The 18,214-nt window shown below is 53.4% G+C and overlaps 1 protein-coding gene across 1 annotated transcript; it reads right to left on the bottom strand.

Moving 5' to 3' along the window:
- Positions 1-41: 41 nt before the first annotated feature.
- On the bottom strand, positions 42-5,963 carry Scrt1 (scratch family transcriptional repressor 1). The gene is made up of 2 exons (XM_045143980.1): positions 5,444-5,963; positions 42-3,548 (listed from the first exon to the last, which is right to left on the bottom strand). Exons 1-2 carry the CDS (start codon positions 5,556-5,558, stop codon positions 2,617-2,619), a joined length of 1,047 nt encoding a protein of 348 aa, XP_044999915.1. The 5' UTR covers positions 5,559-5,963; the 3' UTR covers positions 42-2,616.
- Between the last annotated feature and the right edge of the window lie 12,251 nt (positions 5,964-18,214).

Here is an 18,214-nt window from a genome sequence, read left to right as displayed (position 1 = left end):
CCACAGCAGTACCCAAACAGGACATAACAGTCAACACCAAATTCTATCAAGAGTGGCATTTATTCTCCTCGTGGAGGTGCGGCGCTCCGGGGAGCTGGTGCTATTGTGCTTAGGAAGGAGGTCTGTCCGTCCGTCCGTCTGTCCGGCCGGCCTGGCCCCAAACGGGGGCCGAAGAGGGGCACGGCCCGAGTAAAAATCCCGGCCAGTTCCGGGTGGGAATATGTACAAGGCGGCGGGGCGCAGGCAGGGGTGGGGGTGGGGCGGGCCGGCGGCCACAGCCCCCACCCGAGGGCCCCGCACCTCGGGCCCTAGAATCAGTACAAAATAGGTGCTACCTAAAACGTTCCTTCTACCTGAATTCGCTAAGTCGGTTATTGTGCTGCTTAGTTATGGGGGCAGGAGGGGGCCCATGGCTTTCCACGGCGGCAGGGTGTGGGGCGAAGCGGAAGGTCCTGGTGGGCCCACAGCCCTCTGGCCTTCTCCATAGGTAGGTAGACAGGAGTGCGGAGTAGGGCGAGGTGGGCGCCTGTGTGTGTGTGTGTGAGAGAGAGAGAGAGAGAGCGCGCGCGCGCGCATATATGCATGCGGCACAGGCCCAGGCTGGGAACTGGGCGCCTCGCTGGGTGGTGTAGGGAGGGTTGGTTGTGGGCACTGCTATGCTAAGCCCGCAGGTGCGCCTCTGGGAGGGAGACATTCAAGCTTGGTGCCGGGGATGAGGCTGGCCACATATACTCCAGCTTGTTGCACCTTAGCCGCACAGACAGCAGAACCGCATTTCTCAGGGAATCAGAGGACTGGGCACTTGTGCGGGCAGCCCTAGTGGAGCTAGGCCTTGGGACCCTGGGCCTGTCCTATCTGGGTTGGAAACATAGGCCCAAGGCGAGGAAGGCAAGAGTCCGACTACACCCAGCATGTACCTGGACTGAGTTGGGGAGGTGTCATCTGGGCATAGCATATGCGTCTCTCCCTGGCCCACCCAAGCCTGTCTCAGACAGGCACTTCCTGGAAGGTTGCCACGTCTTGGGAGGACTCAGCAATTGGCCAGGCACATTGGCGGTACCCAATGATCGATCTGTGAGTGATGGACGACTGACGGAAGAGATTGGGTACTACTACTCTGACCGGGCCCTGGAACAGCGACTCCTTCTGGGCTCTGCCGTGGGGTCGGGAAGGGGGAAAGAAAGTCTGCGCGGCCGGCCCCGCGCAGCATCCCTGATCTAGGGGCCTATGGGGTGGGTAGGGCGGGGGATACCTGATTCTCAGTAACTCTAGAGGCTGCGGCAGCTTCGCATGCAGTGCGCATTATTGCTCTATAGTCGGCATCGGACTAACTAAAAGGAAGGGGAGCGGGCAGCCCCGGGAAAGGGTTGGGAGCAGGGGTGGGGCTGCATGCAGTGACGTCACAAGGCGGCGGCCAATAGGGCGGGCCCTTGGGGTGGGGTTGCCGCTGAGGCTTTGGCATAGACCGGCGAAAGTTGGCAACCGAGTGGAGGGCTGGGCCTGGGCCTTGGAGGAGGGTCCGGCCTCCGGGAGGCGGGGTCCGAGGCTCCCAGCAGAGCCCAGCTAGGAGCGAGGCTCAGGGGCAGAGGAAGTGAATCCGTACATCCCAAACCCCGGGCGTCGGTGGGAAGGGTGAGGGTTCGGCGCTCCCTCCCTGACCCGAGTGCAATCTGTTCATAAATAAAACGTATAAATACAGAAAGAAAGAAACCCGACGCGTCCGCAACCCCCCCAAGGGGGCTTTACCCGCAAAGCAGATACAGAGGTGTGTTAGAGGGCAGTGGCACGCCAGCCTACCGTCCCGGGTATCCGTCCTCCAACACCGGAAGCCCGGGGAGTGAGGGAGGGGGCCCCGGGGCAGGGCGGGAGCAGGGGTCTGAGTAGGTCTGATAAGTCCATGCGATTCGATATGCGTCATTATTATTCGTTATGGAGGACAGAGCCCGGGAAACTGGGCTGGAAGAATTCGGATTTGGCAGAGGATAAGAGACGAGGGTAGGAGGGCGGCTCGGACTGAGGCCCTAGAAAGAACCCAAAAGAGTGGGGTACCGCCGTCCCTCCAGCCCCTCAGCGATTCCCCAAAGCGTCTAGCACTCCCGGGAGGTCCGCTAAAGCCTATAGGGCAGGACGCCTCTGAGGCTTGCCCGCTCTCCTGCTCCTCCACCGGTCTGCTGCCGGGAAAGGGCTCACTCCCTGGACGCCTGGGCCGGAGGCCCAGCCTGGAAGGCTTGGGAAAGGGTGGGGGAAGACCTGAGTCTCTGTAATGCGATCCAGGGGCGCAGAGGAGGGAGGAGAGGGCTCCTTACCTCACCTCACCCCTGTCTTCAGAGACCCAGCTAAGAGATGAGGTTCGGTACTAGGTCTGATCGACCCTATTGCTGGGAAAAAGCCTGGGGCACCCTGGAGGAGAGGGGAGGGGTTTCGGGGTGGGTCTCCCCTCGGGACCCTATTGCTTGAAGGGGCTAGCAAGGCCCCTGGTGAGCGGGGCGGGGTGGTGGCGGCTCCCTCCCCCTATTGCTGTGAGGAGGGGCCCGCCCTCCAGCCCCTCCGCAGGGATGCCAGCAAAGACTTCGCGTATTGCTGAGAGCCGACCTGGCTGGCGGAGGTCCCGCCGCCCTAGGCCTGCACCGGGCTAAGCTGCGGCGGCGCGGGGGTCGCGGGACCGCCGGCGCCGCCCTTGAAGCAGGCCGACTCGTAGTGCTTATTGAGATAAGACTTGAGCGCGAAGCTCTTCTTGCAGCGCTTGCACTGGAAGTGCTTGAAGGCAGAGTGCGTCTGCATGTGCGCGCGCAGGTTGGAGCGGTCTGCGAAGGCTTTGCCGCAGTGCGCGCAGCCGAAGGGTTTCTCGCCCGTGTGAGAGCGCATGTGGCCCTGCAGCAGCCAGGGCCGCGAGAAGGCCTTGCCGCACACGCCGCACTTGTGGCGCAGGTCGTGGGTGAGCAGGTGCATGGCCATGGCCGGCATGGACACGTACACCTTGCCGCACGTCGGGCAACGCCGAGCCAGCTGGCTGTCCAAGCTACGGTGCGTCTGCTTGTGGCGGCTCAGGTTCGACGACGTGGCATATGTTTTGCCGCACTCGCCGCACGCATGCCTGCCACCAGCGCCCGTGGCCCCCGGCCCCGCACGCGCCTCGGTGCCCGCCCCCGCGCGCGTTCCGCCCCGGCCCGCGGACCCGGATCCCGAGCCTCGCGCGCCCGGCCCGCCCCCTCCTCCGGCGTCACCGTCGGGGGCCGCCGCAGCGGCCGTAGAGGGGGCCGCGGCCGCGTTGGCATTAGCGGCCTTACGGCGCGAGCGGCCGTCGGTGATGAAGAAGGCATCGGCAGCGTAGCCCTCGCTGACCGCCGCGTCGCCGTTGATGTAGCCGCCCGCAGCCGTGGCCAGCTCCGGGCGAGGGGTGGGCGGCGGCGCGGAACCCGAGGCCGCGGGACCCAGCTCTCCACGCACAGCCGCAGCATACATGGGCTCGGGGGACGGCCCTTTGAGCAACGCCGCCTCTGCGTCGCCATCGTAGACCGACGCAGGCCCCACGTAGTCGCTGAGGTATCCTGCGGGCGGAGGCAGACAGACAGCGGGAGGGGAGCCGGGCAGCGGCAAGACGCACGCAGAGCGGGCGGTGGGAGACGGAGCACACACAGGCGGGAGACACCGAAAGGAAGGCAGACAGGGATTAGGACAAAGAGAAGGGGCCGGGGGGGGGGGGGAACCCAGGGCAGGAAGGATGGAGATCGCGGGGAGGGGAAGAGAGAAGAGATGAGGAGTGAGTGAGACTGGGCCGGGCCGGGCTCCGCCCCCGCCGCCCTCGCGCCCCGCCCTTGCACTGGGAGGAGAGAGAGATGCATCTTCGGGCGCGGCTGCCCCCCTTCCACGGAGCCTCAAGGTCAGGGGGGAGGGGCAGCGCTTTCCTCTTCCTCTCATCCCCTCCCATCCCCCTTGGGTTCTCCCCACTTCAGCAGTTTTTCCTGATTATGCAACATACTGCAGACCCGCCGCGCACAAAGCCAGGACCGCCTGCCCAACGACCCCAGCGCTCTTTTCCCTCGCAGCGTCCCCACTGTCTCCTCCCAGACTCCAGAACCTGCTGTCAGCCTTGATGCTGTCTCCCTCTAGTTCCCGACTTATGCCAACCAACCTAAGAGACTTCTACCTAGCCAGCATTTCAGCATCTGTTTCCTCAGCACCTTTCCATCATCTCCCACCTCTCTGACCATTCACTGGACTTGACCCCGGCCCTTGCAGCTCAAGCCCATCTCTCTCCAACCGCTCCTTTCCAACATCCTTCATCCTAAGTCCTACCCTGTTCCACACTGCCCTCTTCTTGCGAGGACCTTCTCAAGTCCCCAACAGGCAACTAGAAAGACTACCAGGATATCCACTAGGGGACACCTTCACAGGGACAAGCTGCAGGAACGGCATGGCTTATACCAGTAACTGCAGTTCCCAAGATACAAGACAGATCTTGTAACCTCAAAGTCACAAGCGCACACCCCTAACAATGCAGGCTCTGGCACTTTGAGGGTTATACCAAGCTCCCAGCCGTGGGCTCCAACGTCTTCATCGGGTAAGGCTGCACATTGGCCCTAGCCGTGGCACTCACCATCCACTCATTCAGGGTCACATATGCAGCCATCCCAGACACTCTCAGTCACATGGTGTACAGCGGCCTCACAAGTCACATGGTCCCATGTAGTGGCACACAGGCAGGCACACACTCACACAGGGTCACACACAAGCGCACAAAGTCACATGGTCACACGCAGTCACATGGGCCCACACAGGCTCATGCTCTTGCAGGTCACACTTGCTCTGCCACCCCATGCTGCTGGCGTATGCTAACAGTTGTCCTTGAACTTTGGCATCTTTACACAAAAGCCTCCCCTGACTCCAGTACCTTGCCATCCTTTGCCTACCTCTTCCTTCCCAACCCTGACATCAGGGAAGAAACCGCTGCTGCCTCTTCTGGTACCTTAGCCTTGACAGGTGGGCAGGCCTGTTGGACCCCATTATGCCTACTCCATGGAGCTCCCAACATTTCCTAGCTAGCTCTATCAGGGTTTCTTCAGGCGCCACCAAGGAAAAGAAAAGGGTAGTGAGGTGGGCCCAGATATCTGGGTGCAGGTCTGCGTGAAGCCACATAGCTGGGTACTATCATGTCAGCAGGTGTCCGTGCAGTTGTGAATGTCTCAGAGCAGGTTAGGGAGTGGGTCAGTGTATGCTTTCAGTTCCTGTTCCTGACTTATATCCACACTCTGTCCTGCCTTTGCCAGGGTCTGGCCTGCTTCTCTGATAGATCTTCCGGCCTCTCTCCCTCATCACTCTTGTCTACAGCCTCAGGTTGCTACCCTTGGATCTGTTTCCCCTCCAATCTGACATTCCACACCCATACCTGGCCGCCCACCCCTTCCAGCAAAGCCCCGAGGCCCTGTCCCAGCTTCAAGCATACCTTTATCTTGCAGTCGCACCCCGAGATCACTGCGGGCGCGGCCGTAGGAGCTGTCGAGGTCTGCTGAAGAGAATGTGTCAAGTTTGACCTTCTTAACCAGGAAGGATCTGGGCATGATTCCTGCGGGGCTCCGGCTCTGCGGGCCTGCGGAGCAGGGGCTCGGGGGGGCTGCGGCCGCGGCAAGGCCCCGTCACCATCCGAGGAGCAGCGGTGGTAGCACCGTCCCCACTTTAGCCTGTGGGTGCTGCCAAGCGAGTGCAGTCCTCTCCTCCTTCCTGCCCTGTGTCTTCTCTGCCCAAGCAGATCCTTCTGCCTTCCGTCCTTCCTTCCTCTTCTCCTCTTCAGTTCTCTTCCTTCTTTCCTTCCTTCCCTCCTCTGGTCCCGGTTTCCCAGCCCGCAGTGCCGCCCCTGGACAGGCGGGGGAGGAGGCTAGGGGGGGCGAAGAGGGGGGAACAGCTCCGTCCCGGGCCCGGAGGCTGTGAATGGGTGCAGGGCTGGCCCGGCCCCGCGGCCCCCTTCCTCCCCCCCCCGCCGCCGCGGCGGCGGAGCCTCAGTCAGCGGCGCCCCATGCCCCCGGGTGGCGGCAGCGCCCGGCCAGGAGAACACCGCAGCGGCAGAGGCAGGAGCACCGGGAGCTTCAGCACCGCGGCCAGCGCCGGCCTGGGCAGCACCGTGGCCAGCGCCCGGGTGCGGTCAGCCCACGCCAACGGAGAGGGGCTGAACGTGGGGGCTCGGTCGCCAGGCGGGGGTCCTCTGCGGGGGTCTCTGGGAGGCTGGCTTTATTGTTCTGCGGAGCGAGCGGCGGCGGCGGCGGCGGCGGGAGGGGGCGGGGGTCCTGGGGGGGGAGGGGTGCGCAGGGAGGGCGGGCCGTTGGAGGAAGAGAGGAAGGAACGGGGGTCCGGGGGCGGGGCTCGGCAATCGGACAGCTCCGGAGCCGGCCTTCTGAGCCTGCAGCCTCTTCTTCCTACGGCCGAGCGCAGCCTGGAGCTTTTAAAGCCAGGCGCTGGGGGAGGGGGCACGCGGGGAGGGGAAGTGGCTGGCGGAAATGGCTGGGTTGGCCCGGCCAGGCCAGGGTCTCCTGGGAGGGGGGTCCTGGGGATGCCTAGTCTCGGCATGTGGGGAGTTCCTCCTCGCGGCTCGGAAGAATGGCGGCCCGACGCTCGGCGGCATCGTTGGGCATGTGGGTTGGGGGAGAGGTGGGAACGGCCCGACACCCACGCGTCCCGGACTCAGGGTCATTTGGGGAGAACGCAGGCGGACCCCAGTCGGGTCCAGGCTGCCTTGCTAGCGGTATGGAGGCACGGGGTGTGCGAAGGTGGGGGAGGCGGGAGAGCAAGCAACGAGTGCTGAGGCAGCGAAAGCGCAATGTAGGAGCCTGCGGGTGCCCCGTGCCGCAGTGTCTCCTTCCACTCGGTCACCCCGTCTGACCCCGCGCCCGTTGGAAGGGGCCTTCCCGCCCCCGCCTCCTGGGGGGCAGATGTCCAGCACAGTGGCGTCGCAACGAGCCAGCTATGCACGGCGGAAGGGGCTGCCATGCCACTGCTTCAAAAATTCGGCTTCATTGGTAGTTTCCGCCCTTCCGAGCGCCTGCAGCTCCCCCCTGCGGCCCGGTAACCAGGCGGATAACCCTTCCGGTGGCCGCCCGCTCGAAGTTTGCAGCCCCCATGACGTCAGGCCCAGCCGCCAATGGCGGGGCGTGGGGCTCAGGGCCGCACAATGGCCGCGCGCGGGTACATATGTCTCCAATTAAGGCCCCGAAGCGCCATTGTCCCCTGGTCGCCCCGCCCGGCGTTGGGGGTCTTTGCGCTGAGCTTGCCCGAAGCCGCCTGTTGCGGCGGTGGACCAAGGTCGCAGAGCGTCTCCGCGGGTGGCCGGCGGGGGCGCGCTCGGCGCCGCGCGGTGACCTTGTGCGGACCGGCCGGGTGAACGCACGCGCCCAGGCTGCGCGGCCTGGCTGAGCCCGGCCACTCCGCTTCCTGCATTCCTGCCGCGCGGGGAGAGCGGGTGCCTGCCTGCCTAGGGCCGGGAGCTTAGACGCCGCCCGCCCGCTCTAGGCCCACGGCCCAGCCCAGCTTCGGGGGGACATTCATCTTGCGTGGCAGGCGCTCCCGAGGGGCGGGCGCAGCCGCCCCCTTATCGCTGAGCAGCAGCCGGCGAGGATCGCAGTGGGGGGTGGGGGCGAGGGTCTTCCGAGCCGCGCCACTTGTCCGCGCTACTTCCCAGGAGGGAATGGCCTAGGCTCTGCCAGAGGCTCCTGGCCAATTAGCATTTTGATTGCGGGACCGGGGGCGCATCTGGAACGAGCCCTAATTACCAAGCGGACCCTCGGGGCGCCGGCAGGACGTGCCAGGCGCGATCCTTTCACCCCGTGTTTACTGCTTTCTTCCGGACACTATCTCCGCCCCCAACCTTGTCCTCCCACTTCCTCAAGACACCCCCCCCCCACACACACACACACACTATCCTACTCATCCAGTCGTTCTGTCCCGGTATTTTGTCCCTTGGTGGTTTCTCTGTCTTCTACTCCGCCTCTATCTCAGTCCTCCCTACCCCACCCCCGTCTTTCCTGGGTCCCATTCTTCTGTCACTATACTCATCTCCCCCCCCCCATCCCTTATCCGACCTCCATCCCTGGGTCGGTTCTTCCTGTTCACATCCCAATCCCTCTTTGTCTATCTCACCTCCCCTTTCGTCCCCAACCCCCATGACGGACAAGGCCACCGCGGACACATGTGTCCCGCGGCCAGTCTTTCCCGAGGGAATCATTCCAATGAGCCTTTCTCCCGCTCTGGTGGATCCCGCAGCCCCACCCCCTGGGGCACCGCGTGGCGGGGAGGGACAGCTGGGTACAAGTCTTGCCCATCAGCCCATGCGGGACCGGGTGCGCAGCGCACATGCGGCCCAGGCGCAATTACTTGGACCTTCTTGCCCTGCTTTTGAACATGGCAGCCCAGCCCCCACTTCCATTCCACATCTGTAGGCCTACATGTCTACCCCAGATCTTCCTGCTCCAGCCAAGAGAAACTGGAGAAGGAATTGACTTAGCTTTTGAAAAGTTCCAGCCTCCTTTCCACCCAAAGTGCCAGTGTGGGGCATTGGTGGTATAGTGGTGAACATAACTGCCTTCCAAAGTGCCCCTAAGTGTCTTTTATTGAGAGCTAGAGCCGAGAGAGGTGGAGAGGACTAGGCCAGAGCCCAAGCCAGTGGTTCCTCCAGGTCCTGGCTTCCCAGGCCTTCTAGCTGCTCCAGCAGAACCTCCTTAGGGGGCGTTCATGCTACCCTGTTTCAACTTGCTGCTCTGCCCTTATTTCTTCCCACTGAGAAGCCCACTGTTTGGTACATGACTGTGTCTCCTCCTCCTTCTGTTCATATTAGTCTTGCCCAGAAGGCTGGTCTTAAGTGGGGAATCCCACTGTTGAGTTCCCAGCTCCCTCACTTTAGCAAATCTGGAGCCCCTAATGTGCCTACACTTAGGCCCTGTGATCTTGTCACCACCCTCTGCCATGTTAAGGCTTCACACAGGGAATCGGAGTTAGCCTGTCCTGGATGATCCACCCCACCTGCTGGGCAGAGACTGGGAAATTGGATTGAGATGGGGGGGCCAGCTTCTGTGGTGACTGAGTGGGATAGATGATATCATTAGGGAGAAAAGGTCTAGGCTCCGGGCACAGGACATAGTGGATGATCCATACGACTGCAGGATTTCACCCATTGTACAGGGAAAGGGGCTGACAGAAAAGGCTGAAGGTGACCAGTGGAGCCATCGTCTTTTGTCCCAGATACGACTCCTGGGAGAGGAAAGATGGCCTTACAAGATCAACAAGGAGCATGGTAATGCCCCACTTCCAAGCCAGGGACATCTGTGGGGATACAGAAGCCCCCAGAATGACTGCCATGATTGGAGTAGCACAAAGGGAAACTTCATGACTGGCTGATGACAGGCTGGAAGCCTAGGACAGGGTTTCAGAATGGGCTGGTTGTCCTCCAAAAGACCTGAAGAGTGGGACAGACTTGGTTCCTGCTGAGGCAGAAGCCTCAGAAGCTTGGCTGTCACTTCATTACTGTGACTACCTAACACAGCAACTTAAGGGAGGAGACATTTATTTTTGGCTCATGGTTTCAGAGGCTTTAGGTCACTGCTCCATTGTTTCTGGGTCCTCGTGAGGCAGAACATCATGGCAGAAGATGGCAAATTGCTTACTTCACAGCAGCCAGAAAGCAAAGAGGGATAGAGGGTGCTAGGGACAAGGTACACATTTGCAGGTCACACTCCCAGTGACCTATTTCTTCCAAGTAGGCCCCACAACCTGATTTATACAGTAATTATAAAATCCCAACACTGAACACTGCTGCACTTGAAATCATACCTTTAACACATGATCCTTTGTGGGAAACACTTCATATCCAATCCACAACAAAGACCAACATCACAGGTACAGCCATAAGAGAGTTTGAAGCAACAACCATAGCTTTCTTCATGAAAAGAGCAAATATCCAAATAGTAGAACACATCTGCACTAAATATAACATCAGACTAATACTCTCATTATAAAAACTAACTGGTAGGGCTGGAGAGATGGCTTAGCAGTTAAGGGAAGTTCTATAATGGCAGAAGAAGCTGGCCTGCCTTCACAGGTCCAAGCAGAGAGAGAGAAGTCAGAAGGCCCACAGCCCGCACACTTCAGGAACTCCAGATAGGCACTTTGCATATCTTTAGACTGGAATCTCAAACCCACCACCACACCTTAGGGCTGGACCCTAAGACCTGCCCAGTGACACCGCCTCCAGCCAAGTGGTTGCAGATCCAACTGCAAACTAATAAAACACTGAATATATTGGGGGCCATCTATTCAAACTACCACAGTTTAATACTATAAACCCAGGACAGGGGAAGCTGAGGCAGGACAATCACAAGTCTAAGGCATGGTGATTCATATGTATAAGGTATTGCCTGCTGTTTGAAGCCAGCCTGGGATACAGAGTAAAACCTTGTTTCAACATAACCAAACCCTGAGCGTTTTGGCACACACCTTTAATCCCAGCACTCAGGAGACTAAGCTAGGAGGATTGCTGAGTTCCAGGCCAGCTGGTGCTCAAGTGAGACTCTACCTCAAAGACAAAAAAGAAAAGAAGGAAAGAAAACAACAAAACAAGCCAAAATAAGGAGCTGGAAGGATGGCTCAGTGGTTAAAGAAAATGGGTTGTAAGCCGGGCGTGGTGGCGCACGCCTTTAATCCCAGCACACGGGAGGCAGAGGTAGGAGGATCACTGAGAGTTCGAGGCCACCCTGAGACTACATAGTGAATTCCAGGTCAGCCTGAGCCAGAGTGAGACCCTACCTCGAAAAACAAAACAAAACAAAACAAAAAAGAAAATGGGTTGTAGATATGATGGAGAATTGAATTTCAAAGGGGAAAGTGGGGGAGGGAGGGTATTACCATGGGATATTTTTTGTAATCATGGAAAATGTTAATAAAAATTGAGAAAAAATATGAATAAATAAATAAAAAGAAAGAAAATGGATTGTAAAGCTAGCTGGCCCAAATTTGATTCCCCAATGCCCATGTAAAGACAGATGCAAAAAGCGGTGCATGAATCTGGAGTTCTTTTGTAATGGCAAGAGGCTCTGGCATGCCCATACTTTCTCTCCTCTCCCCCAATAAAAATATTTTTTTAGAGCCAGGTGTGATGGCACATGCCTTTAATCCCAGCATTTGTGAGGCAGAGGTAGGAGGATTGCCATGAGTTCAATGCCTGAGACTATATAGTGACTTCCAGGTCAGCCTGGGCTAGAGTGAGACCCTACCTCAAAAACAAAAACAAAAATATTTTTTAGGCCTGGAGAGATGGTTTAGCAGTTAAGGCACTTGCCTGCAAAGCCTTAGGACCCATGTTCAACTCTCCAGGTCCCACGTAAGCCAGATGCACAGTGATACAAGCATGCAAGGTTGCATATTTGCACAAGGTGGTGCACATGTCTGGAGTTTGATTGTAGTTGCTGGAGGCCCTGGCACATCAATTTTCTCTCTCTCTGTCTCTCTCTCTCTCCCTCTGTCTTCCATAGAAGGAAGAGGCTAGAGAGATGGCTTAGTGGTTGAAGCGTTTGCCTGCAGAGCCAAAGGACCCAGGTTTGATTCCCCAGGACTCATGTAAGCCAGATGCACTAGGTGGTTCATGCATCTGGAGTTCATTTTCAGTGGCTGAAGGCCCTGGTGTGCCCATTCTCTCTATATCTGCCTCTTTCTCTCTCTCTTAAATAAATAAATAAATAAATAAATAAATAAATAAATTTATAAAATAACATTTAAAAAAAAGTATTTCTTAGTTCGGTATGGTGGTACACTCGTGGCTGAAGCAGGAGGATTCTTCAAAGTTTGAGGCTAGCATAGGTTACATAGGGAGACCCTCTTTCTTCCTCTGTCTCTCAAATGAATAAATCAAAATATAAATTTTTTTAATTAAAAAAACATTTTGTATGTATTTTTTAATTTAGAGGGAGAGCCAGGGCCTCAACCACTGAAATTGAACTCTAGACGCTGTACCACCTAGTGAGCATGTGCGACCTGTGCTTGCCTCACCTTTGTGCATCTGGTTTATGTGGGATCTGGAGAGTCGAACATGGGTCCTTAGGCTTCACAAGCAAGTGCCCTAATTGCTAAGCCATATCTCCAAACCTCCCTTTTTTTAAGATTGGCCTTCCTTCCTTCTCTCCTTCCTCCCTCCCTCCCTCCCTCCCTCCCTCCCTCCCTCCCTCCCTCCCTTCCTTCCTTCCTTCCTTCCTTCCTTCCTTCCTCTTTCTTTGAGACAGAGAGGGAGAGATAGAGAATGGGCACACCAAGACCGCTAGCCACTGCAAATGAACTCCAGATGCATGCATCCCCTTGTGCTTCTGGCTTATGTGGGACCTGGAGAATCGAACATGGGTTCTTAGGCTTTGCAGGCAAGTGCCTTAAACTCTAAGCAATCTCTCCAGCACCCCCCTTTTAATTTTGTCTTTTATTTTGGGGGGGGAGAAAGAGAAAAATGTTTTTTAAAAATATTTTATTCATTTATTTATTTGACAGAGAAAGATGGAGAGAGAGAGGGAGAGAGAATGGGCATACCAGGGCCTCTAGCCACTGCAAACTCCAGATGCATTCACCGTGCATCTGGCTAACGTGGGCTCTGGGGAATTGAACCTGGGTCCTTCAGCTTTGCAGGCAAACACCTTAACCACTAAGCTCCAGCCCCGAAAAAATGTTTTTTAAACATTTATTATTTATTTGTAAGCAGAGAGACTATGGACATGCCGGAGACTCTTGCCATTGCAAACGACTCCAGAAACATGCCCCACTTTGTGCATTTGACTTTACTTGGGTACTGGGAATGTGAACCTGGGCTATTAGACTTTACAAGCAAGTGCCTTTAACCACTGAGCCATTTCTCCAGCCCAGCAAATAAAAATTTTTTTTTTAATTGAAAACAGTGGCTTGGGAGGCTGAAATAGGAGAATTACCATGAGGAGAGCCCCAGGGAAATAGGAGCAGGGGCGAGGGGATAAAAGAGTATAACCTGAGCTAAAGAGATGGCTCAGCACTTAAGGTACTTCCCTGCAAAACCTAACAGCCTGAGTTTGATTCCCCAATACCCACATAAAGGCAGATGCACAGTGACTTATGCATCTGGAGTTCGTTTGCGATGGCTGAAGGGCTTGGTACACCCCATTCTCTCTGTCTTCTCTCTATCTCTTTCTGCCAACAAATAAATTAAAATATTTTAAAAGAAAAAGCCAAGATGGGTATGGTGGCACACACCATTAATCCCAGCACTCAGGAGGTAGAGATAGGAGGATCTCTATAAATTCCATGCCAGTCTGGGATTACAGAGTGAGTTCTAGGTCAACCTGGGCTAGAGTGAGACCTACCTTGAAAAAAAATCTTTTTTAACTTTTTTAAATGGGCTGGATAGATGGCTCAGGGGATAGGAGTGTGTAGAAGTGCTTGCTTCGCAAGGATGAGGACCTGCGTTTGATTCCCAACACCAATGTAAAAAGATGAGTGTGGGGCTGGAGAGATGGTTTAGCGCACGCTTTTAATTTTAATCCCAGCCCTTGGGAAGCAGAGATAGAAGGATCCCTGTGAGTTCAAGGCCACTCTGAGATTTGTGATTTCCAGGTCAACCTGAGCCAGAGTGAGACCCTACCTCCAAAACCCAAAAATAAATAAATACATAAATAAGTAAATAAAATAAAATAATAAAGATGAGTGTGGGCATGCACACCTGTAACCCTATCACTGAAGGGCACAGAGACAGGAGGATTGCTGGGGCTTGCTGGTCATCCAGCCAGTCTAGACAAAAAAAAAAAAAAAAAAAAAAGGCATGAGCAACATGTGTGTGAGTTTCAGATTCAGTGAGAGAAAATAAGGTAGAAGAGCAATAGAGGAAAAGACTCAGCACACTCCTCTGGACTCCACATGTGTGCATACATGACAAATGCATACGCATCACACATACTACAGATACAAGAAAGCTTAAATTAACCAGACATGGTGGCACACGCCTTCAATCCTAGCACTTGGGAAGCAGAGGTAGGAGGATCACCATGAGTTCGAGGCCACCTTGAGACTACATAGTGAATTCCAGATCAGCCTAGGCTAGAGCAAGACCCTACCTTAAAGAAGAGAAAAAAATATGTATATTAGGCCAGACGTGGTGGCATAGGCCTTTAATCCCAGAGCTCAGGAGGCAGAGGTAGAAGGATTCTAAGTTTGAGGCCACCCTGAAACTACATAGTGAATTCCAGGTCAGCCCGGGCTGGAGTGAGACCCTACCTTGAAACACCAAAAAAATAAAAATGAAAAATAAATAAATTTTGGGTCTGGACTACAGCGAAAACCTACTTCAAAACAAACAAACAAAAAACAACCTGAAAAGTTGGGCGTGGTGGATATGCCTCTAATCCCATAGGAAGGAGGACTGCTGTGAGTTCAAGACCACCCTGAGACTACAGAGTGAATTCCAGGTCAACCTGGAAGAGGGAGACCCTACTTCAAAAAACAAAAACAACAAAGGGGAAAGTGTGTGTGGGATGAGGGAATTAACATGGGATTTTTTTTATAATCATGGAGAATGCTAATAAAAATTTAAAAAAATAAAAAACAAAAACAAACAAACAAAACCGACCTGCCGGCTGGGTTCAATTCAACAGTCACCCACATAAAGGTGGATGTGTGTTTGCAGTCTCTAGAGACCCTGGCATGTCCACACATGCACACAAGTACTTTAAAAACTATCTTTTTGCATGTATATGTGGGAGGGGCATGCAAGAGTCTCTTACTGCTACAAACATATGCCCCTCTGGCTTTACATGGGTAGCTGGAAAATTGAATCTGGGATTACAGGCTTTAAATGCTTTACCTTTAAATGCTGAGCCATCTCTCCAATAAATACTTTCAAAAGTTAATTAAGGGCTAGAGAGATGGCCAGTAACTAAAGGTACTTGCTCATAAAACCTGACAGCCTGGGTTTGATTCCCCAGTACCCACATAGACCCAGATGCACTGGGTGGCATATGCATCTGGAGTTTGTTTGCAGTGGCAGAAGGCCCTAGCATGCCCCCCTCTCTCTTTTTCTCTCTCCGCCCCCAAATAAATACACTTTGTAAAAAGTTTAAGCCAGGTGTGGTGGTACATGCCTTTAGTCCCACACTCAGGAGGCAGAGGTAGGAGGATCACCGTGAGTTTGAAGCCAGCCTGAGACTACATAGCAAATTCCAGGATAGCTTGGGCTAGAGTGAGACCCTCCCTTGAAAAACCAAAAATAAATATAATAATAATAATAATAATAATAATAAATTAAGTGGTCTGGAAAGATGGCTTAAAGCACTTGCCTGCAAAGTCAAAGGACTTCGGTTCAATTCCCCAGGACCCACATAAGCCAGATGCACAAGGTGGCACATGCGTCTGGAGTTTGTTTGCAGTGGCTGGAGGCCATTCTCTCTCTCTCTCTCTCCCTATGTCTTTCTCTCTCAAATAAATAAATAAATACAAATACAAAATAAAAATTAATTAATTAAAAGGCTGAAGAAATGGCTCAACAGTTAAGGCACTTGCCTGCAAAGCCTAACAAGTTCAATTCCCTAGTACCCACATAAAGCCAGATGCACAAAGTGGCCCATGTGTCTGAGCTCATTTGCAGCGGCTGGAGGCCTTAGTGGCCCATTCTCTCTCTTTCTCATCTCCACAAATAAATGAGAACATGTTTTGAAGGTAAATTAGATTTAAAAAAAAAAAAAAAACATGGCTGGGTGTCGTGGCACATGCCTTTAATCCCAGCACTGGGGAGGCAGAGGTAGGAGGATCACCATGAGTTCAAGGCCACCCTGAGAGTACAGAGTGAATTCCATGAGTCTAGAGTGTGAGTGTGTAATGGGGAGCAAAGAAATACCCAGGGGACTTTCCTCCTCATATCTATCTATCTGCTTACACCAGAGGTCTATTGGACCTTGTCTTGACCACCTCTGGGAGGGCTCTGGCAGAGGACAGTGGGCCCTCACCTGCCTGCACTCAAAGCCTCATGAGGAAACCTGGTAACCTCGTAATTCCCTATCCTTCATGGCCCTTTCCACTTTTACCTTGCTCCACCTCCATCTAGGTTGTACATGGTCAGCATTTACTCTGGAAAGTGGCCACCATGGGCTTACGGCAAGATCCTGTTTCAAAAGCCAAACAACAGGACCCAAACCTGGGGGCTCACACCTTTAATCCCAATGAACCATGTAGGCTGTCTTCTATTTTGTATTATTTATTATTATTACTTATTTACTTATTTTGGTTTTTCGAGGTAGGATCTCACTCCAGCCCAGGCTGACCTGGAATTCACTATGGAGTCTCAGGGTGGTCTCAAACTCACAGCAATCCTCCTACTTCTGCCTCCCAAGTGCTGAGATTAAAGGTGTGTGCCACCATGCCCGGCTTATTATTTATTATTATTTTTGAGGTAGGATCTCACTCTAGCCCAGGTTGAGTTGACCTGGAATTTACTATGTAGTCTCAGGTTAGCCTCGAACTCACAGTGATTCTCCTACCTCTGCCTTCCCAGTGCTGGGATTAAAGGCATGCACCACCATACCTGGCTTCTCTTCTTCTTTTTTTTTTAAAAAACACGTTAGTTTTTGTTGTTGTTGTTTGTTTGCTTGTTTTTCGAGGAGGGTCTTGCTATAGCCTAGCATGACCTGGAATTCACTATGTAAGTTCAGGGTGGTCTTGAACTCACAGAGATTCTCCTATCTCTGCATCCCGAGTGCTGGAATTAAAAGCATGCACAACTAAGTCTGGCCCTAGGCTTTCTTTTAAAAACATTTTTTAAAATTTTTATATATTTATTTGTATTTATTTGACAGGGAGAAAGAGGGAGATAGAGAAAGGGAGAGGATGGGTGCACCAGGACCTCCAGCCACTGCAAATGAACTCCAAACGTATGTGCCCCCTTGTGCATCTGGCTAATATGGGTCCTGGAGAATTGAACCTGGGTCCTTTGGCTTTTCAGGGAAATGCCTTAACTGCTAAGCCATCCCTCCAGCCCTCATTTTTTTTTTTCTTTTTCAATTTTTATTAACATTTTCTTTTTTTTTTTTTTAATTTATTTATTTGAGAGCGACAGACACAGAGAGAAAGACAGATACAGGGAGAGAGAATGGGCGCGCCAGGGTTTCCAGCCTCTGCAAACGAACTCCAGATGCGTGCGCCCCCTTGTGCATCTGGCTAACGTGGGACCTGGGGAACCGAGCCTCGAACCGGGGTCCTTAGGCTTCACAGGCAAGCGCTTAACCGCTAAGCCATCTCTCCAGCCCTTTATTAACATTTTCCAAGATATAAAAAATATCCCATGGTAATACCCTCCCACCCCCCCACCGCTTTCCCCTTTGAAATTCCATTCTCCATCATATCCCTTTCCCATCTCAATCATTCTACATATATATATATATATATATATATATATATATATATATATATATATATATATATATAATACCAACCTATTAAGTACCCTCCTCCCTTCCTTTCTCTTCCCTTAATATCTCCTTTTTAACTTACTGGCCTCTGCTACTAAATTTTTTCCTTCTCACGCAGAAGATCAATCATCTGTAGCTAGGATCCACATATAAGGGAGAACATGTGGCACTTGACTTTCTAGGCCTGGGTTACCTCACTTAGTATAATACTTTCCAGGTCCATCCATTTTTCTGCAAATTTCATAACTTCATTTTTCTTTACTGCTGAGTAGAACTCCATTGTATAAATGTGCCACATCTTCATTATCCACTCATCAGTTGAGGGACATCTAGGCTGGTTCCATTTCCCAGCTATTATAAATTGAGCAGCAATAAACATGGTTGAGCATGTACTTCTAAGGAAATGAGATGAGTCCTTAGGATATATGCCTAGGAGGAATGCTATAGCTGGGTCAAATTTTTTTATTTTTTAATTTTTTTTTGAGGTAGGGTCTCACTCTAGCCCAGGCTGACCTGGAATTTACTATATAAGTTTCAGGTTAGCCTCGAACTCACAGCAGTCCTCCTTCCTATGCCTCCCAAGTGCTGGGATTAAAGGTATGCTCCATCACGCCCAGCTAAAAACATATTTTATTTACTTATTTGCAGGTCCATATATGGGTGTGCCCGGGTCTCTCTTTTTTTCATACCTTTAAACACAGCACTGGGGATATAAGAAGATCACTGTGAGTTAGAGGTCATTTTGGGACTACAGAGTGAGTATTAGGTCAGCCTGGGCT

Source organism: Jaculus jaculus, chromosome 2 (genome assembly GCF_020740685.1).
Source record: "Jaculus jaculus isolate mJacJac1 chromosome 2, mJacJac1.mat.Y.cur, whole genome shotgun sequence".
Lineage (NCBI taxonomy): Eukaryota > Metazoa > Chordata > Mammalia > Rodentia > Dipodidae > Jaculus > Jaculus jaculus.
Note: the sequence above shows the minus strand (reverse complement) of the source record. Positions and strands in the feature narration are given on the sequence as shown.

What these genes read in the sequence shown, in the direction of transcription:
- Scrt1 (XM_045143980.1), bottom strand. Translation starts at nt 5,558, where the DNA reads ATGCCCAGATCCTTCCTGGTTAAGAAGGTCAAACTTGACACATTCTCT. An exon ending in GGTGCGACTGCAAGATAAAG is followed by an intron (nt 3,549 to 5,443) that starts GTATGCTTGAAG and finishes CTCCGCCCGCAG; the next exon opens with GATACCTCAGCGACTACGTG.